This window comes from Anastrepha obliqua, chromosome 6 (genome assembly GCF_027943255.1).
Source record: "Anastrepha obliqua isolate idAnaObli1 chromosome 6, idAnaObli1_1.0, whole genome shotgun sequence".
In the NCBI taxonomy this organism is placed as follows: domain Eukaryota; kingdom Metazoa; phylum Arthropoda; class Insecta; order Diptera; family Tephritidae; genus Anastrepha; species Anastrepha obliqua.
The window spans coordinates 11,335,864-11,361,083 of NC_072897.1; the positions used below are offsets into that span (position 1 = coordinate 11,335,864).

The following is a 25,220-nucleotide window of genomic DNA, read 5'->3' on the forward strand; positions in this document are numbered from 1 at the left end:
TGTTAGTTTTAAAACTTCGTTATCTATCTTTGTTGTGGAGTCCATTGGAAACGTATTGTCTTGAGATTCTTCTAACATTTTGGGGAATTGACTAATTAGTTTTGAGAACTGGATCTCTTAAGAAAACTCTTTCGTTGAGAGTTAGATAGATTGGCGTTTCCAATATTGAAGTATGAACTGGAAACTTTTCTGGTGATGAAGAAATAGATAAGGTCCTGATTTTTGAGTGGATAAAGTGGTTAATACGTTGGCAACAATGAAGATGCAGTGCTACAGTTTGTTTGATAAAGCACCTTTAATGGTTGTTAGCCGAGATCTCCAATGGATATGTTTGCATTATAATCGTCGCCTATACTGAATTTTGTTTTATGACGGTCAACAAAATGGACATATTGATATCATTTAATTTCGTGTCTAGGGGGACTATAAACAGCTTTCAATGCTAGATCACCTCTAGTATTAATTGTGATGGTGGTGGCTTGGAATTCATTTGTACTGACTTTTTCGTTGTGCACTGTTGCTTGGGTCAATACTTTGGTAGGTTTCAAAGTTTTTGACTTTGAAACTAGTTTGATTTGGGAAATGCGTCTCAGCAATTAAATGAATGTCGAAATTGAGAATAATTTCCAATTATTGATGGTGATTTTGGAGACCGTTCGCTTTCCATGGCATTATTTTTAAAAAGTTAGGATATGTAACTGACTATTAAATTTTAATTTCAAGATTTTGCAACCTTTGCTCAAGCGATTTGTCAAATTCGTGTTTCTGTTAGTTTTTGCAATATTTTTGAAAGCATATTTTCTTCACGTGTAGTGACACTTTTGTTAATTTTTGCCGCCTGTGTTAATTGGTCTTTACTTATTGGAATATTGTTTTTGTAATAGCTTCATCTTATTTTTTTCTATTCCTTAACTGGCGCTCTCAGCCTCAGTATGATTTTTCCGCGTCTGAATCAACGGATCGGTATCAGAATCAACCTTAACGGTATCAGTCAAGCCATTGAAGCGGAACAATTAATATGGCTTTCGCAAACCAAATCCACAATCTTATAAACTACCTAACAGCCTATCTGCTGAAACAATCTTAGCTAAACGATGGAAAGAAAAAACAATAAACCATTCCCTCATTGCTACACTCGACGTCAAAAAAGTGATCAACACCGCAAAATGGCAGAAAATAATGGAGGCTTTGGAGAATTTTTTCACTTTCGTATACCACTTCAAGACAATAGCAAATTATTTCGAAGACCGGATCCTTCAACGCAGCACTATTGCCTACAATAGAAGATTTAACATTCCCGGAGCAATTTCCCAGGGCTGAGTGCTGGGCCCTCTAATTTGAACACAATGCGCAACGGTTGATTCTTAGTGGTACCAGATGGAGCTTGACCTTTAATTTTCCTTGTAGAAGGCTTCTTGTAATAAGCCTGCGTCTTTTGCGAATCTAAATAAGCTCTTTAAGTTGTAAAGCTCCTAAAAATTTCATTCGGGTTCTAGCTGCTGCAGGGCAAGAACATAGTAAGTGTTGCGAAATTCGTTCATAATTTTGCATTCACGCTTGTTGCGAAATTCATTCATTTAACAATTTTACATTCACGCTTGTTGCGAAATTCATTCACTTAAAAATTTACATTCACGCTTGTTGCGAAAAGTGCGATGGCAACCCATCGCACTCATCTGTTTCTCATTTCCTCATTTCCCACAAATGTCAAATTCATTCTTTTGATTTCTACATTGTTCGAGCTCACAGGCGCCGCAAGCGAACAAAATGTAAGTTTTTATACATTTTATAGATTTATATATTACATATACTATATATATTTATACAAACTTGAACTAATTGTAAAATAAAGATTTCAGCCTACAGCTACAAGGACTTGAATATTGTTTAATTTGCGGGCCGCCTATTGTTGGGACAACATTCTGAAATATTTTGTTTCGGAAACAAATATTTTCCTTTTTGGATTCTGAAGTTCCCTTGGCCATCGAAGTTCGGAAATGGAAGACTCCGAACATATTAGCGTACTTATGGAAGGCAGTGAAATACCACCGGCGGCGACCATTGGTGAGGCTGACAAACCTAGCAACGACACAGCAACTGGAATTGGATCGACATTCACAGCTGGTAGTGCACCGTATTGTCACGCATCAACGCCCACTACTCACCCTTCGACATTTACAGTACCGGGCGTGAACAACGCATCCATGATAACATCAGTTCATGGAACTCAACCGCACTACATGGTATATAGCACCAGTGCACCGCTATTTCAAGCCGCGGCAGTCAATGCATTTACAAGCACGTGGGGGCCCGGCATTGCTAACCTCACTTCGGCTGCTATGCCTTGTAGCGCGCTAACCTATCCAACGTTCGGCAATACATTTCGGCCATTTTGTTCACAGACGAATATGCATAGCCGCGTGGCACCACCACCGAATACTTCTGTTTTCACGCAACCGAACATTATGCCATCGTGTAACCAAACGCGCGACCCCTCTTATAATGTTTTCAGCCAATATAGCACATCCGACGTCAATTTAACACCAACGCAGATTTCCAGCAGGCAAGTGATAACCAAGGATTTACCGACCTTTTCCGGCAGGCCTGAGGACTGGCCCCTATTCATCACGAATTACGAGCAGTCTACCGAGCGATGTGGCTTCACCGATCAAGAAAACCTGATCAGACTACAAAAGTGCTTAAAGGGACCAGCTCTCGAAGCGGTGCGTGGTAGGTTAATGATGCCAGCAACAGTAGGTCTGGCAATTAACACATTGAGAATGCTTTATGGTAGGCCTGACATTATTCATCAAACAATGCAGATGAAATTGAGACAAGAGCCAGCAGTTAGGGCCGATAAATTGGAAACGCTCATAGCATTTTCACTTGCAGTGCAAAACTATCGCGCTACGATCCAGGCGGTAGGCCTGGCCGATTATTTAAACGATCCTGTGTTGCTTAATGACTTGATAGCCAAATTGCCAAGCGATCTAAGGCTCAATTGGGGCGGCTATCGTATGTCGCTCGGTCGCGTCGACATTGCGGTGTTTGACGATTGGCTTTTCGGACTTGCTACATGCGCGAGTCAAGTAACAAGATGTGAGCCACCCACAACCACAGCTGCCTTTGAAAATATTGAAGTAAAGAAAGGCCGCAATTCCCACAAGGCGAGAATTTTAGTTCATGAAGTTATCGGAAAAAATGTAGAGGTAAACGCGAAGGTGACTATATGCCCAAAGTGTGGCGCCAACCATAAGCTGTCAGACTGTGCAGAATTTACTGCGCTCTCGCGAAGTGATCGATGGCTGTTTGTACGAGAGAAAAAACTTTGCTTACGCTGTTTCAATTCTCACTATGTTCGCCGATGCAATCTGAAGAATAGGTGTGGGGTTGACGGCTGCCCGATGGCACACAACGCTCTTCTGCATACGCCTGTTCCCGTTAAGAACAACGTCGGTCATGAGCAAACGGCGCTATACCACGAACGTCATTCAGGCTCACCAAAGGAGAAGCAGAACTCGCTATTCAGATACGTCGCCGTTACTGTTCGTAGCGCATCCAAGTCTGTTGACACCTATGCACTCATCGACGAAGGCGCGTCTTGTACTTTAATTGAGAATGAGCTTGCAGATTACCTTGAATTGGACGGGCCGTCTGAGGCGTTGTGTCTGCGATGGACTAACGAAATTACTCAAAGCGAAAATAACTCCAAGTTTGTAAGTTTTGAGATCGCATCGACACAGTTGAGCTCTCCAAACTACGTGTTAAGAGGTGTACGCACTATTGCTCATTTAGGCCTGCCTGTTCAAACATTGGACCGCGATACCATGGAGAAGCATGCCCATCTCAGAGGTCTACCTATACTACCATATAACGGTGCTAGGGCTCGGATTCTTATTGGAGTCGACAACGCGAAAGTCTGTGTGCCAATTGAAGTTAAGGAGAGTAGCACCTCCAACCTGATTGCTGCTAGATGCCGGCTGGGATGGACCGTTTATGGTCGAGACACACCTGAACACGCAGTGATGCCCCGCGTGCTCCACATCTGCAGCTGTGATCCTACGGGCAGGGACCGAATGGACGAACAGATGAAGGCGTATTTTGCTATCGACGCTATCGGTGTCTATGCGCCAGCTAAACCGCTTCGGTCAAAGGATGATGAACGTGCTTTACAATTGATGGAAAAATTCACCAAGTTTTTGCCAACAGAGAAGAGATGGGAAACAAGATTGCTATGGAAACAAGACGTCGTCGATTTACCCGATTCACTTCCTATGGCGCGCCGTCGACTAATGTGCTTGGAAGCCAAGATGAAGCGGGATCCTGAACTCCACCATTTTATCGTAGACAAAATTGACGATTACAAGAAAAAGGGTTACATACGCAAATTGGAGTCATTTGAAACATCGATAGGTGGCAGATCGTGGTACCTTCCCATATTCACGGTGCTCAACGTTAACAAAAACAAAACTAGATTGGTATGGGACGCTGCAGCCAAAGCTGGAAATACTGCACTTAACAAAATGCTGTTAAAAGGACCTGATCAGCTAAACTCGATGATGGGTATTCTTCTTCGATTCCGCGAAAAGCCTTTTGCAATATGCGGGGATTTACGCGAGATGTTTCACCAAATTAAGGTAGCCAAAGAGGACCAAGTGGCGCAGAAGTTTTTATGGCGCGACGGTGAGTCTAATCGACAGCCAGATGTATATGCCATGTGTGTGTTGACTTTCGGCGCTTCGTGTTCTCCTTCGCTAGCGAACTACGTAAAAAACCAAAATGCACAACGTTTTTCCGAAAACTATCCCGAAGCTGTACAAGCCATTATAAATAACACTTTCGTCGATGATTGGCTTCAGAGTGCAGACAATGAGGAAGAGTTATCGCGTTTGGCTACTGTTGTTCGCTGGATCCATAACGAAGGAGGTTTCGAGATGCGAAACTGGGTATCCAATTCCAAGAAAACTTTGACTGCACTCTCTGCTAACAGCACGCTGCTGTCCAGATGTTTTGAGGAACCTGAAGCTACTATCGAAAAGGTGCTTGGAATGTGGTGGTTACCAGCGTCGGATGAGCTCACCTTTGTGGAAAAGTTTCCTAAAGAAGTTTTTGATGAGCACACATTCCCATCGAAGCGACAAGTTTTGCGTACGATCATGAAAATATTCGATCCCCTTGGACTGCTCGGGTATGTCATCATACAAGCAAAAATCATCCTACAGGACATTTGGCGTTCAGGTGTTAATTGGGACGAGCCTATCAGAGAGGATGATCGCAGTAACTGGTGGAACTGGTTGAAAAGAATTTCTTCGATAAACAACGTCAAAATTCCTCGGTGCTACTTACTTTCCAGCTGTAGCCAGAGTAACCAGTTGCACATTTTCGTGGATGCAAGTATCAACGCTTATGCTGCTGTGGCGTATTTACGTGCTGAAGTTGGTAACGCGGTGAACTGTTCATTGCTGGCTTCGAAGACAAGGGTCACACCATTGAAGCCCATTTCAATACCGAGGTTGGAGTTAATGGCCGCAGTTCTGGGTCTGCGGTTGGCAATTTTTATAGGCAAGCAACTTTCTGTTCAGGTAAGCCGTAGAATTTTTTGGACAGATTCGAAAAACGTGATATGCTGGGTGCGTTCAGATGCAAGAAAGTTCCACCAATTTGTTGCGTTACGTGTCGGCGAAATTCTTGAGGGTTCCAGCGCTAAAGAGTGGAGGTGGTTGCCATCTTCTGAAAACATCGCTGATGAGGGCACAAAATGGTCCGACGTTCGCAATTTTGACGACAATGCACGCTGGTTTCGAGGGCCAAAGTTCTTAGCCCAGCCCGAATCTAGTTGGCCTGTAGGGGAGCTAGTAGGCGCTACATCAGAGCTGCACCACATAAGTACAAGTACACCATTGTCCCCCACCCTGTCAGTAATTTCTCCAGACGTACGAAGGTTTAGCACATGGGAGAGACTGCTTTCCACACAACAAATTGTTTTGCGTTTCCTGCGCCGGATCTTGAAGTTTACGCCACGTTCGCTACTAAGACTTTTCGAATTGCGCGATATTCAAGCAGCAGAGCAAATTCTTATTTCCGTAAGCCAGGAAAATGCGTTTAGCGAAGAAGTCAAAAGCCTACAACACGGTCAAAATATTCAACGGCAGTCTGCTATATATAAATGGTCGCCGTATCTGGACGAGGTTGGGATTCTTCGCGTGAAAGGTCGAATCGACTTCTTAGAAGGAGTAGCAGTCGATGTTAAGCGACCTATAATACTACCGAAAAATCATACAGTAACGCGTTTGATAATTGATTTTTACCATAGAAAATTTCACCACCATCATAATGAGATTATTGTCAATGAGATGCGCCAGCGATACTGCGTCGGTGCTTTGCGATCGATGGTAAAGGAGTGCGCCAAAAGATGCCAAATATGTCGCAATCGTAAAGCTAAGCCGCAACCGCCTCAAATGGGAAGTCTACCTGTAGAACGACTGTCACCATTTACAAGGCCATTCACGTTTACAGGAGTGGACTATTTTGGCCCTATCGACGTAGCTGTTGGCCGGCGGCGTGAAAAACGTTGGGGCGTGTTATTTACGTGCCTGACGAGTCGTGCCGTTCACATCGAGATCGCCGCGTCGTTGTCGACGGAGACATTCCTGCTAATGTTGAAGTTGTTCGTGTGCCGCAGAGGAGTCCCGAAGCGCATTGTGTCAGACAACGGCACAAATTTTCGTGGTGCCAGCCGAGCACTTATCAGCGAGATAGAAAGGGTGTCATCCGATGACCTAGAGAGAAGACATCCCCAAATCGAGTGGTCCTTCATTCCGCCCTCGGCTCCTCACATGGGTGGAGCATGGGAGCGAATGATACAGTCAACAAAATCAATTTTAATGGATATTACGCACGAAGCAATACTACGTGAAGAAGTTCTAAGGGCTACTTTAGCGGACATTGAAAATATTCTTAATTCAAGACCTCTGACATATGTGCCCTTGGAGACTGCAGACGACGACGCACTTACGCCCAATCACTTTTTGTTAGGAAACTCAAGCGGAATTCGCGAATCAGGTTGTGATGACGACAGTGGGCCAGCTCTCCGTCGATGCTTTCGAATTTCAAACCAGCTAGCTAACCAATTCTGGAAGCGTTGGATCCAAGAATATCTTCCGTGCCTTACTAGACGTTCTAAGTGGTTCCACCCGCCGATTCGACCTATCGAAATAAACGACGTCGTGGTCATCGTTGACAACAATGCGAAAAGGAACTCATGGCCGAAAGGGATAGTTATAGATCTCCACCGTGGAAAGGACGGAGAGGCTCGTAGCGCTGTGGTGAAACTAGCAAACGGTCTGTGCACCCGACCCGTAATTAAATTAGCAAAACTCGATGTCACTAGTCACAATTGAATTGGTAAATTTCATACTAGAATTCGTAGGAAATTTACGAGAGGGGGTATGTTGCGAAATTCGTTCATAATTTTGCATTCACGCTTGTTGCGAAATTCATTCATTTAACAATTTTACATTCACGCTTGTTGCGAAATTCATTCACTTAAAAATTTACATTCACGCTTGTTGCGAAAAGTGCGATGGCAACCCATCGCACTCATCTGTTTCTCATTTCCTCATTTCCCACAAATGTCAAATTCATTCTTTTGATTTCTACATTGTTCGAGCTCACAGGCGCCGCAAGCGAACAAAATGTAAGTTTTTATACATTTTATAGATTTATATATTACATATACTATATATATTTATACAAACTTGAACTAATTGTAAAATAAAGATTTCAGCCTACAGCTACAAGGACTTGAATATTGTTTAATTTGCGGGCCGCCTATTGTTGGGACAACAGTAAGTGTTCAAGAATTTTCCTCTCTTCTAGTTCATTGCAAAATCTGCAGCTATCATTGTATCTGGAGGAATCATTTGTAATTTCCATCTTGTATGCGTGTCGCGCTAACAAATTGTGATCTGTCAGTATACCTACGATAGTTCTCTGTACACATGATTTTCGCGGATTCGTCAGTGGCTAGTCCCTCTATGGTTTCCTTGGTCCTAAGAACGCTTTTCGATGAAATTTCATATGAGTTTATTGTCTTTATTGCCGCTTGGCTGTCAACGTATACATTTATGTTGGAATTGCTCGATGTCTTTGCTAGTGCTATTTCTGCAAACTTTCCTACCGCAAAGACTTCTGCTCGAAAAATATTGCAGTGGTCAGGGAGCCTAATTTGCCGCTTGATGTCCAGCTCTGCGCAATAAATCGCTGCATCTACTCCGTTTATCATTTTCGAGCAGGCAGTAAATATATTAAGCGCATTGGGGCTAGGTTTCATTCCTCTTTTTCACCCCTCTTCTTCTATTGTTTTTCGGAATCTCTTCACCCAATTGTATTTTGGAGTCATATAACCTGTATTGGTCCGATACATATTGAGCTGAGTCCGAATATTTTACAGGTAAATTCACCCGTTGCATTAATTCTTGCAGCAGATCTAGCTGCTAGACCTTCTGTCGCAATATACCTCAGTGGTAGCTTGAGTATTCTTTTAAGTGCTGCCGTAGGAGTAGTTTTAATTGCCCATGTAGTGCAGAGTACGCCAAGGCGGTGGCTACTTTCCACAGGTGTTTTGTGTGCCCTTTTTCTCAATGCAGCCCACCACACTAGAGCACCATAGAGTAATATTCTCCAATTCTTCGCCATTTAGCACAGGGGGGTGCCAATTCGGGATTTTGTACGTTCTAGTAAAAAATATCATATCCGTTTTTTCGGAGTTTATCCCCAAGCCTGTCTGGGTTACCTATTGATGTACTGTTGGGAGTGTATTATTCATTATGTCGCTCACGGTATCTAGGTATTTGCCTGTTACTACTATGGCTATGTCAGCTGCATATGCTATTAGTTTGGATGTCGTGCCAGTAACCAAAAAAGTGGCGATAGAACGCTACCGTGTGGCCTACCGTCACATTCTAGTTTAGTGAGTTTAGCTTCGTTCAATTCCGCACGTATCATTCTACAACCTAAACGGTTCTCTATCCACGAATAAACAGCGTGTTCTGTATTTGTTGTATCTAAGCGCCTTAGAATGGCTTCCCTCGACACATTGTTGAATGCATCACTAATAATAATAACCAATAAAAGCTTTCATCCTATTTTCTCTCAACAACATCCTTACTCACCTCTATGGTTTGTGTCGGAGCTCCCCCAGGTAGTGTGATGAGAGTTAGCATCGGAGCCTATAACTAGAGCTAGCTTCCTTTGCTCGGCTTCCTTAACCAGCCTACAAAGCTCATCCGACGGTGCTTCCCTCTCGTGTGACATATAGTAGGACCCAAGATTGGTGTTAAAGTAGGAACATACACTTTTCTTAACAAGTACTACTACTCTTACCCTGTTCGTAGGGTTCGGGAAGTATGTGTTGTAGTTTAGGGAGTCCAGTCCAGATACCACGTTTACCAAACCGATCCATAGTTCCTGGACTAGAGCCACCTCGTAGTTTACCACCTCTAAATTTTGAAGGAGCTCAACTGAGGCTTCCTTCCTTTTGCGAAGGACCTTTGCATCTGGCTTTGGTTCCTTCACGGAATGGGATGCCTGCTCCAGCTCTCCCACCTTCTCGTCTAAGATGTTAAGAGAGGTTTCGAGGATGTCTTCAATGTCGAGATCCTTCTCCAGTTTTGAGTGTGTTTTCGTTTTCGTGCGTTGGGTTGCGTTTTTTGAGACGAAGGAACACGCTTCCAATGCCCCACGCCATTTTCGCCAAATCGTTCGTACAAAATATTCCCTGTAGCATAATTTATATGGACGATGCAGTTCTGACTTCCATCTGCGTGCGCTGATCTAGCCATTTTCAACATCTTCCAGTCGTCGGTAGATATATCTTTGTTCTGGATTTGTAGCAGACGCAGTGCATGCTCCGGGTGTACCGTGCGCGGTATTAACACCTTCGCCTTTGGTAACGATGATACACAGCTGTGATCCACTATTTCAGGTCCGGCACCTTCCCATAGGTCTTGAAGCTTCCCTAACCCACGAGAGAGAGGGGTCGTCCTTGTACTTTGTGATTTTGACGCTGCTGAACAATCCTGCTCCAACGAATGTAGGCATCGGTGCGTTGGGATACGCGTCCATTCTTGCGAAGAGAGCTTCCAACAGCTTTATTTCCACTCTTTACCACTGCTCCTGCGACATTTGCCCCATCGGATTACTAAAATCAATAAGTGCCACACTCAGGTGCTTTTTGGCAGTCTCATTCGCCGCCGCCGGTGCTTTGGACATTGTCGGCTTTTCGTCGCCCTTTTTGCTTTGTTTCACGTTTGGCTTTGCAGCAACGTTTTTGCACTTTATTTTTGTGGTGGGTAGCTACCTTAGTTTTCGGTCGATCGCTGCCTTTTTTCGACCAGTCTCTCCTCAACCTTATTGGCGAGATCCGGGTTTGATGCAGCACACCCAACGCGATTTGCAAAGTGAGCACGACCCTTTTGAACTTTGTTTTTAGCCTATGCCAATCGTTCCGCCTCAGCTTGCGTCAGCGTGCTTCTAGCCTTGCCTTGTAGAATGCTTTCGCTTTCATCCACTCCTTGGTTGGCTTAGCTCTAGACTCTTTCTTACTCACGGAACTGGCACCATCAAGCTTCACTGGAGAGCGAAGTAAAGCTTCTTCCTCGTTAGTATTCACGCGTGCAACACTTTTCAGGTGCGACTCTTCGCGGACTATGGCACCCGTGCGTTGCATAGCGTTTTTCGTATGTTTGGCAGTACCATTACGACCACTGTAACCTGCTCCCGGTACAGTAGAAGTTTGGTCGCTTGAGTCAGTATTTGAATTCATCTTTTTTGTACGAACACCTCACCTGCTCGATAAGGCAATCGCAGTGGTCTAGGTAGTATAAAGAGGAATTCAAATGGCCCACCACGGCACGCCCCATGCCGTCGCAGGGACACAGTTACTGCCTAAGGCGGCCAGGTGTTAGGGAGGTGCCGTTAAGATACAGTCGGTCTGGTAAACCCACTGGCTGCAAACTATCCAATGGGCACGGTGTCGAATAGCATTCCTGGATTAGGGTGTGGGAAAGGAAAGGACATAATGGGATACCAGGAATTAAGGAATAACAAGAGATCGTCGACGGTACCGTGATCTTCGCATGGTGATTGGATGGCCACCAATTTCGCCGAAAAGCGGATGGATGGCTAGCCAATCCCCATATGGATCTTCTCCTGGTGTTGTAGTAGCTAAACCTTTATAATAAAATAATGGAACCTGTAAACAAAACAAAGCGAATAGTCTCCGAATGTGAGCATAATTACGATAAACTGGTATCTATTCGTCCGCAATTTTTACGAAACCAAGAAAATCAATCGCCTCAGAATTAGTTGCCCGCGCCAGGCCTAATAATCAAATAAACATCTATTACGAAAACGCGTACGGACTAAGGAGGAAGTCCGATGAAGTGCGATTGCTGAGTTTATGCTATGAATATAATGTTGCGGTTATAACTGAGACTTGGCTCAACTCGAACTTTTTTAATGCTGAGGTTTTCGATCCGAACCTTTACTTACTTTTCCGTTAAGACAGAGATGCTGTTAAAACTGAATGTAGCAGAGGGGGCGGTGTTATGATTGCAGTTCGCTGTAATCGTTACGCCTCACTTATTCAGTTGCAAGAGACTGATACCAGAGAAAGTGAATGTATAGAGAAGTCTTACGGGCTACGAATAGTATGGATTGTTAAAAATGAAGTGAAACCGCGAAGACTTTTTCATCTCGTTCAACTCGACAGCGGGGAATTTCTTAACAGAGCTGATTACAGTGAATTATGTAAAGGTACTTTGGTGCTGCTCAGTTTTCGGCCTCTTTATGAAATCAAATTGACGAATAGCCGACGGAATTTTGCAAGAAATTTGCTTGTGAATTTCTTTGTTCCCCTGATAAACGTAATTTTGTTCAATTTATTTTTTCAAACAAACTGTACAAATAAAAAATAAAAGTACAAAAAAAGATTTGAATTATATGCGCCAACATTTAAAATCAAAGTAACTTTAAGTTTGTTGATTTAATTTAAAAAGAAGAATTTAAACAAAATACATTATAAACGAGTAAATTTAGTAAATTTAAAACAATACAAATTCGATGAAAATTTTTACGAATTTTTTAAGTCGAAATAAGTTTTAGACTAGAATTCGTGAAGCGTAGAAGTGTTTTGGTATATAGATATATGCATGTTATTGTGTTAATTGTACACTTCCCACAAAAATTAAGGGAACAGTAATTTTTCCTAAATTTCTTAGTTACTTTTGAAAAGCTGTATCTTGGTGAAAAAAGGGTCGCACGGAGTTCCGACAAGAAGCAATTTGAAGCTTTGAATTCCTAGTTTTAAGATATATTATTTGAGCAAATTTTTTTTATTTAACAGTTATTTTGTAATCGTCAGTTAAAGGGCGACACAAATATTCTCGAAATTTTTTCCTTTTTTTTTCATTACACGGGCTTGGCAAAATTTTTCCGACTAAAACTAGCCATACGGTCAACTACCTTGATTATTTGCTTTATTTTGAATTCGCGCTTCGATCATTTCTCTTTGAAATATCCGCATTTTACGAAAAAGACCATTTTATCTTTGGCTATTGATATCTCGGCAACTAATAACCCCACAAGACAATGGTTTTGGAAAGTAAAATAAATTTCCTATAAGATCCTAGTTTAATTATATGAGAAAAAAAATTTGTTTAACCCTTAACATCGGTTTGAAGTGAACACAAAATAACGCGGTTTCTCAGAAAACTTATCGCTCACTTACAAATATTAATGTGGGGACTAATGTTTTCAGGGATTTTTACAGTTTAATATTCCACTAATAACCCTGTAGATTTTTAAATCGATCCATCAAGTCGTTTTTCCGGACCGATTGATCAAAAGTTTACAAAAGAATTAAAGGAACAAGTGCATTGTTTTGAAACATTGGCTAAAAATTATTACATAAAATTGAAAAAACCTTTTTTTCCACTTTTTTCGCATTTTCGCATTAGTATCTTATTAAATTAAAAAAAAAAATATAAAAAATTGTAAATGGTTTTTTTCGTAAAATGTGGATATCTCAGAGAGAAATGATCGTAGCGAGAATTCCAAAAAAGGGGATTGAAGCTAAATAATCAAGTTAGGTGACTGTATGACTAGTTTTGGTCAGAAAAATTTTGCCAAGCCCTTGCAATCAAAAACAAAAATGAAAACATTTCGAAAATTTTTGTGTCGTCCTTTAAGGCTTCTAATTTAAAGCTTAACTTTGCTTTTTGCCCGAACGCCGTGCGACCATTTTTCACCGAGATACAGCTTTTCAAAAATCATTAAGAAATTTAGGAAATTTTACTGTTCCCTTAAATTTTTTCAAAAGTGTATTTGTACAAAAGTTCAATTGCACCTTGAATTCTTATAGTAGTACATATGTATGTACATAAATATATGCTGCAGCAACTATGAACTATCTCACGACGTATCGCCTCCTTCTCTTGTTTGTGGCGTGCGTCTTGATGTTGTTCCACAAATGCAGGGACCTAGTTTCAAGCCGACTCCGATTCAGAAATACACTCGGAGGTTTGCCACTGCCTGCCGAGGGGCGACCGCTATTAGAAAAATGTTTTTCTTAATTTTGTGTTTCACCGAGACTCGAACCTACGTTCCCTCTGTGATTTCCGAATGGTAGTCATGCACCAACTCATTCGGCTACCGCAGGTGCGCAATTAATTTGCATATAAATACATATACGCAGGGTCACGTTCCTTCGGTATTGGTCGACTAACTTGGGCTCTAAGTTACCGTGGGGGCCGGTAGGTTGCGGATAGCCGGAAGGCCTGAATAAGTTTTAAACAAATAAACAATCCCCAAAAATGAGAGGCAGAAACGAGGGGTGCGCTGGAAAAGCTTGCAATTTCGATGACGTTTCTGTGTCGACTAAATTTAGTTAATTTAAAACTATACAAATTTTGGTTCTCGGCCAAACATCTCACGCATCACTGCAACCTTAACAGGCCATTGTAAAGTAGAGGAGCATGCAGCCAGTCTCAACCTCCCCTTCAATCCCATCTGCAGAAGCTGTCAAGCGGAAGGGGCGAAAGAAAGTCGTTTGTCCGTGAATGTCCGGGGATAGCAAGGGCACGACTCCGCTCCTTCGGTAAGGCTTTCTTACAGCAAATTAAGGAGGTCTCAGACATCGAGATAAAGGATTTGCTGTTATACTAGGACCTCACTAAATGGATTTGACTTGGAACCCAAAAAAAAAGACTTCATCACACGAGACTGTGGTAGTAAAATGATGCTGGTCACTAATTAGGAGTGTTTCAGTGGAAATATTCAACCACTTCAACAACAACAACATACAAATTTGATGAAAATTTTTACTAATTTTTCGAGTCGAAATTAATTTTAGACGAGAGTTTATAGATCACACAAGTGTTTTGGTATATTGATAGGTATGTACATATATTACTATATACATATCTATACTAATATTATAAAGAGGAAAACTTTGTTTGTTTGTTTGTTTGTTTGTTTGGTTGTAATGAATAGGCTCAAAAACTACTGGACCGATTTTAAAAATTCTTTCACCATTCGAAAGCTACATCATCCACGAGTAACATGGATTATATTTTATTTTGGAAATAGGGCTCGAGATATAGGTCAAAACGTGGACCCTAGAATGTGTTTGTACAATATGGATATCAAATTGAAGCTGTTGGTGAATGCTCTAGTACAGAGTATTTTTCATGCCGCTCCGTGACTGGGGTCTCGAGATATAGGTCAAAACGTGGACCCGGGTAACCTTTGGTTGTGTATGTACAATATGGGTATCAAATGAAAGCTGTTGATAAGTGCTTTAATACGGGGTAATTTCCATACCTATTGATGACTAGGGTCTCGAAATATATGCCAAAACGTGGACCCGCCGTGTCTTTGCACCGAATTAAACCAAACTTACACACATTGTTAAGGAGGTATTGAAGATGGTTTCCGTATAGTTTGGATACCTATTGGTAGATAGGGTCTCGAGATGAAGGTCAAAACGTGGACCCGGGTAACCTTCGGATGTGTATGTACAATATGGGTATCAAATGGAAGCTGTTGGTGAATGCTTTAGTCAAGAGTATTTCCATCCGCTCCGTGACTAGGGTCTCGAGATAGAGACCAAAACGTGGACCCTAGAATGTGTTTGTACAATATGGGTATCAAATGAAAGCTGTTGATAAGTGCTTTAATACGGGGTAATTTTCATACCTATTGATGACTAGGGTCTCGAAATATATGCCAAAACGTGGACCCGCCGTGTCTTTGAACCGAATTAAACCAAACTTACACACATTGTTAAGTAGGTATTGAAGATGATTTCCGTATAGTTTGAATACCTATTGGTAGATAGGGTCTCGAGATATAGGTCAAAACGTGGACCCGGGTAACCTTCGGACGTGTATGTACAATATGGGTATCAAATGAAAGCTGTTGGTGAATGCTATATTACAGAGTATTTTTCATGCCGCTCCGTGAGTGGGGTCTCGAGATATAGGTCAAAACGTGGACCCGGGTAACCTTTGGTTGTGTATGTACAATATGGGTATCAAATGAAAGCTGTTGATAAGTGCTTTAATACGGGGTAATTTTCATACCTATTGATGACTAGGGTCTCGAAATATATGCCAAAACGTGGACCCGCCGTGTCTTTGCACCGAATTAAACCAAACTTACGCACATTGTTAAGTAAGTATTGAAAATGGGTTTCGTAAAGTTTGGTTGTAATTCGGAGCACTGGCAAGGTGTACAGCGTTCTTTTGAACCAGCCATAATGTCGCTTACTTTTTTAACGCTTGGGGCGGAACTGAACTGTCAAATTGACAGTGTGAGTTACAATGTGTCAATATTTCTTTCTGATTTGGATGCCATAAGGAAAAAACGTAAGTGCAACATGTAAAAATTGTTTGTGAATTTTTTTGGAGTGGATTTTGGAACAGTGAATAATTTCTTACGAAATTTGAGAATTTAATGTGAAATCCGAATGAAATTATGTGTTCGTGGAAAAAAAAATTTTTTTTCGTTTATTTTTTTTGATAAATATAAATGGATAATGGTTAAAAAAGCTCCAATGCTTAATAAAACATATAAATTGAAACGAAAAATTCATGGATGATCAGGAAAAAAGACGATTGTTTATTCATATGCGTTGATTTGAAATTTAAAAACAATCTTCTTTTTTCCTGATTTTCAATTTATATTTTATATTTACTCAAAAACAAATAGAAAAACAAAAAATATTGTTTATGCCAATGCGCTTGAATAAAGAATAAAGAAATAAATAATATGAAATTCATATATTTTCTGTTCTAAACCATATCTATTCTATTTTAGTGTGCCCAGCGAAGGGGGCCGGGTTTGCTAGTACTATTATATTACGTTAGTTATGATTGTGCAAAAGTGCAATTGTATCTTGTAACGTTGTATTTCTTTTATTTTTTAAAACTTATAACGTTGTGTTTCTTTTTCGTAAAATATATCTCTCGTATTTTTAATTGTAATAAAAACGCCGGAAAACTAAAACAAATGCGTTTAGTAAGCTGCGCGAACAAGAGCAACACCTGTTTTGCAGTGGCCAGCCAACGCTGTCCACACTTCAAATACAGATATGCTAGCAACAACCACCATGTAGCGGCTAGCCAACGCTGTCCACACTAAAAAGGTAGTTATTGTCCATGATTCAATTATTAAAGGTTTGCTCACTTGTGACATTAGAGTTTTGACACTCCCTTGCAAAAGGTTGCATTTAAGAAGGGTGAGAAAGGGGGAAAAATTAAATGATAATGGTAGCAGAAACGTACTTTTTTATTTAAATGGAAATAAGCTGCAAACGGTTTAAAACATAATTTAAAATTAATATTTGAACGTAAATAAGTTATTTTAAAATTCATTGTTCATGCACAAAGTAAATTTAATTTCATATACCATACATATGTACATATGCAGTGTATAAGCAAATATATGGCGCAAATAGGAGTTTTAGCAGAATTTGTCTAATGAGAACTAAAACACAAAATAGTTAAAATAAGTCCAATAATTCAATTCAATTTTGAATTGAATTTTGTTGTTGTGATTACGAGAGCATTAACATTACCCATACATGTTGGGACATAACTCGGCGTTGGTCCGGTAACGAAGTACCGACTGCGGTGCGATAGGCAAATAGGGTCATAATAAATTATTTCATAGAAGAAGCAGATTCATCATAAATTTAATTCACTAAAAACACACTTTAACATACTTACGCCATACTAGACTACGTTTTACCTACGTAAATTTATAGTTTTGATACCCAAGTAAAAATTTTTCGTACCTACTTGAAAACAGACTGTACTGTATTTAAAGGATTTTTTAAAAATGCCTTTTATTACGCAACGATTTGTTTAAATGTTTAATTCGTTGGTACATTCTAGTTTAAAAGAAAAGCTTCTTGACGTCGACACTGGCATTTAGGTGTTCCGAACACGCGAACAATTTTTCCAAATAGCTGTCGCAGTGCCGAACAGTTCTCCCGTTAAAATTCTGGAATACAAGCTCCAATTGTTTTGTTGTGTTTAAAAAACTGGTGCAAGGCTTGGTTAAGCCTCCTCCGGACACTTCATCAACCCAAGTGAAGGTAGGCTCATTGGAAATGTGCTCTGTCAGTCCCAGCTTTCTTATGATGAAGCCTGCAACATATTCAACAGATGCTTCCTTCGCTCTTCGCATTATATTAAGGGAAAAGTTCAAGACTCCATCGTCTACCTTTACCTTCAGGAGCCATCTTCGAATGGTCGATTCTCCTGGAAATGGATACCCATTCTTGCACAAGTGCACGTATGCTCTTGGCCCGGCTGCATGCAGAGCAATAGCGGAAGAAATATCGTTCCAAGTCCAGTGAACGTTTTTGTCGCCATCTCTTAATTTACGCACCTATCCTTCCGTAAAAATGGATTGCACACTAATTTCGAGCTTCTGCTTTTAAGCTCGCTGAATGCTTTTAAGTTTCTCTACTTCTGCTTCAAGAAATGATACTCGACAATCTTCATATGATCTAGAGTACAAACTTCATTTATTAAAAAAAGCATGCTGTGAAATTAAATTATATTAATATTTACTCGGTTTGGGTTGAAACATCCACGAATTTGGAAGAATTATTATTTAATTCATTCCAACTGCAAATACTTTCTACAGCAATGGGTAAAGCATCTTCAGATAATTTCAACCGTTTCCGATTCGCCCCAGATACAAAATCCTCTGCAGTAAAATGTAGCGAGCAAAGTTTTGAACCAGGCTGCAATTCGACACCGCAGGACTCGGACCATTTTTTTCTTTTTATTGCGTCTTGCGGAACATGGAACATACTGATATTTTCTTTTGCCCATGTATTATGGCACAATTTGCAACTGGCTTTTGGCATATTTGATTTACTAAATAAGTAACAAAACTTAATCAGCTTCTTTACTTTTCTAACTACCAAGTACTCATGTATAATCATTGCACTCAAATTACACAACAACCGGAGCAAAGTTTGTGTTCACCATAAAACATTGAAACTAAAGTAAACTCCATACGTAAACTTAAATAATCCAGCGCAGACAAATAATATGCCCCGGTTGTTTTATTTTTTGACATGTACAATAAAATTTAAAAGAACATCGGTTATTGTTTTCTGTTTGCTTTATTGATTAACTTGTAACTTAAATTATCATCAATTTACTAAAGCTAATTTTATCATTCTTTAAATATTAAATATTATATATAAAATAAAACTATATAACTTTTACGCTAAAGAAAACAGACAACATACTATATTCCCGACAAAAAAAGTAACGCAAAATTTATATACATATGTACATACCAATTAGGATATGGGCTTTAAGAACGAGTGGCTCTGTAGATGGGCAGTTGGAAACCTGTAAACGAAAAGGTTCACTCTTTATATAATTTCAAAGTCTATTGGCCATTAGTTTGAACTTACGTGTTTGTTTGTATGTCGCACTTGCAAAACGGTTGTGCTGCACTCTGACAGGAAAACGGTTACAAACAGATTCACTTAACACTGCTAAGCACGGAATAAGTGGCTCTGTAGACGGGCAGTTGGAAATCCGTAAACGAAAAGGTTCACTCTTTATATTGGAGGTTGAATTAGTTTTAAAGGTGACACACAGATGGCGCTATTTATCACTTTATCGCGTTGGCAATACTGAATATATATTCATGACAAAGCCTCATCCCTAGGCTTTGTTTATCAGTATCTGTCATTTCGCTGAAGTACAAGCAACGCAGTGTTTTCGTGCTCCGAGTATGACAACTTTCGTGCCGTCGAAACGCAATTTGCGGAAAGCTTTGCTTTTCTGCTTCAATTTGAAAAAAAATACAGCCCAAGCCCGTGAATTGCTGCAGGAGGCCTACCCAGACCATACTCCGTCGATTTCAACATGTGAGTACTGGTTTCGACGATTCAAAAGTGGTGATTTTCACACCGAAGACAAGGAGCGTCTTGGCCAGCCCAAAAAGTTCGAGGACGCGGAATTGGGGGAATTGGTAAACGAGGACTCGTGCCAAACCAAAGAAGAGCTTGCTGAATCATTGGGCGTTGATAAATCAACCGTTTGCAAGCGTCTAAAAGCGATGGGAATGATCCAAAAGCAAGGACATTGGGTCCCGTACGAGTTGAAGCTGCGCGACGTCGAACGGCGATTTTTTACGTGCGAATTGCTGATCGAGCGACAAAATCGGAAGGGTTTTTTGCATCGGGTGGTGACTGGCGACGAAAAATGGATCCACTACGATAACCCAAAACGCAAAAAATTATGGGGTTTGCCCGGCCACGCATCAACGTCGACGGCCAAGCAGAATATTCACGGCAAGAAAATCATGCTCTGCATTTGGTGGGATCAGGTCGGCGTCGTATATTTTGAGCTGCTCCAACCGGGCGAAACAATCACGGAGGATCGCTACCGACTGCAATTGATGCGTTTAAGCCGGGCATTGAAAGAAAAACGGCTGGAAACGGTAAAAAGGCACGACAAGGTTATTTTGCAACATGACAACGCTCGGCCGCATGTTGCTCAACCTGTCAAAAAATAGCTTGGAACGCTTGGCTGGGAAGTGTTACCCCACCCGCCGTATAGTCCAGACATAGCTCCCTCCGATTATCATTTGTTCCGGCATATGAGTCTCGATTTGGCGGACCAGCGGTTCTCCTCGTACGAGGCTACCAAAATATGGGTTGAGTCATGGATAGCCAAGCAGCGGCCAGAATTTTGGATAAACGGCATCCGGAAATTGCCCGAAAGATGGGCGAAAGTTGTAGCTAGCGATGGCCAATACTTCGAATAAAATATTTTGTACCGTTTTTTCACAATAAAGCCCCAAATCTTCGAAAAAAACCTTTAAAACTAATTCAACCTCCATAATTTCAAAGTCTATTGGCCATTAGTTTGAACTTACGTGTTTGTGTTTGTATGACGCAGGAAAACGATTAAAAACAGCTTCAGTCGCAAGCAGGCACAGTAAAAGGCTCAAATTAGCACGGAAATAACCTAATGAATGTAAAATTATAATTTATTTATTGAATAATATGTATTTACTAAAAACTTACTCAAATTCACGAATTCAGAAATTCAAATGTCAGCGAATTCGTAGAAATCAAATAGCAATGATGCCAACGGTTATGTTTGTTCTATATTACAAATTTTACTTTTGCTCCACTTTTACTTACAATCTCTTGAGTTAGCAACACAGTTTCTTGCTAAGGGAGCCGATTTGTCAAGAGAGAACGAGAAAGCTGTTTACTGAGCAAACCTTTAATTATTGAATCATGGTTATTGTCAAGCACTTAAACTCTGCTCACCGCCGATTACACGGTGCAACACTGAAAATACACCTGATAAATTACACACTGTAGGTTGTTTATATGGTCGAATATTGCATAAAAATATTTTTGTTATATTTTTTGTTCCCTCCAATTTTTATTTATTTATAAAAAACCGTTAAGGACATTATCAGACCTTTCAAATGATGTACAACAAGTAATTATTCAAACTAGTTAGTTGTGATTTTTATTTGATTAAACTTGGAGAAAGTGCTTTTTAATCATTTTTTTTATTTTAACAATTTTTTATTGCATAATTTTACAACAAAATTAAAGATGTTTGTTAATATTCTTTGAGTGCATTTATTAACGAAGAAATTAATGTATTACTTTCAATAATCGGATAAAAATTGCGTAAACTGCGCTAGTTTTCCGTAAATAGAAAAAAATGCCTTGAATATCTATCCATTTGTGGAACCATAGTTTTTGTCTTTAATGATTATTTACTGCATTCTTTATGTATTGACAATAAATGTTTGACAATGACAATTTATCATAAATTACAAATGAAAGGTTTCTACATAATTTTGCGACATAATTTTCGCGCCATTTCTGAGGCGCAGAGACCCTCCTCCTCCCACGCAATAATTTTACCTCTCTCTAATTCGGTAAGTTTTGAACCGCGTGGCATATTGATATTTATTTACTTAAAAAACGATTTAAATTAAAAGTTGTACTCAGCGAACACATAAATGCACTTTAAAGCTTCAATTCCTAATGCGTTCTATAGTTAGGAAACGGCAAAAGTAGTAACGAATTGCTCTGACTCGTGCTCAAAGTAACGGTACAAACAAACACAAAAACACCACGATGAAAAGTTGTTGTTTATTGATACTAAGAAGAATAACGGTATTATCCCATATATTCATTTATTTTTACAGAGTACCTACATATTTTTGGAGTAAAGATTAAATATTCATGTTATGTGTCCTATAGTTATGAAACGCACCTTAGTCTGAAACAACTATTAGACCAGTCTTTGGTTGGCAGTGCCTTCTTATCTCCTTCTTCCAAAATCCCGTTTTTCTCAAGTGTGTTTTTTTGTTAAAATTGTTTATAAGTTAGTTAAAGATGTGTGACAAACGCAATAATTTCTGCTACGTTTGCGGTTTATTTGTTGATAAACAACATCGCCGTGAATTAAAAACAAATACTATCGTGGTTGAAGCATACAATCTTCACTTTGAGCGCAAATTCGCAAAATCATGAAGGATGGAAATTTCACTGAGAAACTGAATCCGGTGGAAAGAAGAGCATGGATGAGTTTCATTTTTCTTTGTGAAAACTTTTTGGGAAAAAAAAGAAGTGACAACTACGTTGCCGTCGTGGATGAATTTTTACGGGCCTACGGAGACATGCGATGTAGAATGTCCATCAAAATTCACTTTTTGCATTCACATTTAGATTTCTTTCCGGAGAACCTTGGAAAATTTAGCGATGAACAAGGGGAAAGGTTTCATCAAGAAATTGCGTCAATTGAAAAACGTTTCCTCGGAAAAAACAAAATACATATGTTGGCGGATTACTGTTGGTCGCTCAAACGCGAGACGAGCGATTCTTCTTTAAAACGACCAATACATTGTACACACTGCAATACACATGATGGCCCATATTTTCTATTAACGAAAAACTAGCGGAGTTTACGCAATTTTTGTCCGATTATTGAAAGTAATACATTAATTTCTTCGTTAATAAATCCACTCAAAGAATATTAACAAACATTTTTAATTTTGTTGTAAAATTATGAAATAAAAAATTGTTAAATTTAAAAAAATGATGAAAAAAAGTACTTTCTCCAGGTTTAATCAAATAAAAATCACAACTAACTAGTTTGAATAATTATTTGTTGTACATCATTTGAAAGGTCTGACAATATCATTTTCAAGACATATAAAATATTGAAAATCGGTGAAAAAATGACTGAGATATCCGTAGATTACCGCGCAAAGTCTAAAAAAACGGTTTTTTATAAATAAATAAAAATTGGAGGGTACAAATATATAACAAAAATATTTTTATGCATTATTCGACCATATAAACAACCTACAGTGTGTAATTTGTCAGGTGTATTTCGTTTTTTTTTTTTTTGTAGCACAGTGTTACCAAATGGAATGTGTTCTTTCCAAAAGCGCGCAGGCTTTTTATAGCAAAATCAATCCTTTTAGAAAATTCAAATTTAGAGTTTGAAAAAAGACATCTAGTAGTCATTACAATTTTAGGGCATTGGAAAATTCAAATTTACAGTTTGAAAAAGACATTACAATTTTAGGGAATTGCCATATAAGAAAACTTTAAATTAAATCTTAACAATTTGAAGGTATTGCCATATAGAAATAAATACATTAATAAATTATAAAATATAAGTATGCTACAATCTTCAATTCTTATAGTGTTGCATATGTGCATATGCACTGAAGCAACCATGTCCTACCTCGCAAGCATCGTCTTATCATAATCGCAAAGGCAATTCTGGTAGCTCGCACTGCTCACGTTGCAAAATATCCAAAAGTCTGAAAATCATACCAGTATTAGCAAATTTCAGAAATTTTCATAATACGTAAATAGATAAACAGCGGCAACACTGCGGTAAACGATTTCGCGCCGACAAACACGACGCGAAGTCGCGTCTCCGTTCTAGCATCGGCTGGAACCGATTAGCGTGTTCGAGAATTTTTTGGCTTTATATATTATATACGCAATGCACGTCGACATTGCGCTCACTTTAATACTGAACGGCATTATCAACGTTCTGCGTGCAGCGGTTGGGTTAGAGTTCAAAACATTATGGCAAGCAGTAGTAAGAAGGCGAAGACATACCATTTCCATTCGGAATGGGAAGAACAATACTTCTTCACAGAAGTTAAAGGCAAAAGTGTTTGTTTGTTATGTAATACATCTGTGTCAGTTCCTAAAAAAGGAAATATTGAGAGGCATCATAAAACTGTACATTCGAATTTTGAGAAGGCATTCCCGTTAAATTCTGCCACCAGAAAAGAAAAACTGAAACATTTAAAAATCCACTTAATTGGACAACAGTCAATATTTTTGAAAACAATCGACAAAAACAAGGCTGCAACTGAAGCATCTTATCGTGTTTCGCAGATAATTGCACAAAAGAAAAAACCTTATGAAGACGGGGAAATCATAAAACAAGCATTTTTGGAAGCTGCAGATTCTTTATTCGCCAACTTTAGAAATAAAGACGAAATAGTGTCTGCTATAAAATCTATGCTGATGAAAGTTTTCCACAATTTCTTAGTTACCACTGTATTATACATCAGCAAGCATTATGTGGAAATTTTCTAAACTTGAACAACGTTATGAAACTGGTGGTGAAAATTGTGAACAAGATTAGAGCTCAAGCGTTACAAAGAAGATTATTTAAAACCATGGCTGATGAAATTGACTGTCAATATGGAGAGCTACTTCTTCACTCTGAAGTGCGATGGTTAAGCAGAGGACGAGTGCTCAAACGTTTCAATGATGTCCTGCCTGCTATACTCCAATTTTTCAAAGAACGCGATGAAACAATTCCTGAACTTGAAAATTCGACTTCGCTCAGAGATCTTGGTTTTCTTGTGGACATTACAGAGAAATTAAATGAGCTTAACTTGCAGCTTCAAGGCAGGGATGAAGAATTAGCGGAAATAATTTCTGATATAAATGCATTTATTACAAAACTTGACTTTTGGGAACAAAACCTAAAAAACCGCGATACTAAGCATTTTCCTATTCTTTCCGAAAAGATATCCAAAAATCTATTAGAGCCCTATGACAGTAAATATCATATGGAAATAGTTTCTAACTTGAAGGAAAACTTCAAAAATCGTTTTAAGGATTTCAGCAAAATTGCTTTAGTGACGCAATTTGTGGTTTCACCCTTCATGGACATTGATATACAACAGTTTGCAACTTGTGTTATGAACAACTTTGGCGAAGACATTCCTGTGACAGAAATGGAACTGATTGCTTTTCAAAGTGACTTGACTTTAAAATCTTTAGGTTCAAATAAAAAATGTATATGGACTTTAGTAAGTAAAGATAAGTATTCAGTTTTATGTCGTGTTGCGTTGAAAGTGAAAGCGTTATTCAGTTCAACTTATTTGTGTGAATCTTCTTTTTCCAATATGAAATTTGTTAAAAATAAATACCGCAATCGGCTTACAGATATACATTTGGATAACTGTATTCGAATGACTGTATAAAATTATACTGCAAATATTAAAAAAATTATCGATGAGTCAGAATGTCAACCTTCTCATTAAATATGCTCTTTTTATCTGCCCATATTTTATTTATATAATAATGTACTATT

At 39.3% G+C, this 25,220-nt stretch overlaps 1 protein-coding gene across 1 annotated transcript in view; it reads right to left on the reverse strand.

Moving 5' to 3' along the window:
* LOC129250113 (uncharacterized) overlaps window positions 1-9,315 on the reverse strand; it is a 58,197-nt gene extending 48,882 nt beyond the window's left edge. Inside the window, exon 1 of the mRNA XM_054889757.1 lies at window positions 9,174-9,315. Within this exon, the coding sequence (XP_054745732.1) occupies window positions 9,174-9,315 (142 nt within the window). The remainder of the gene's footprint in view (window positions 1-9,173) is intronic.
* Window positions 9,316-25,220: the final 15,905 nt, after the last annotated feature.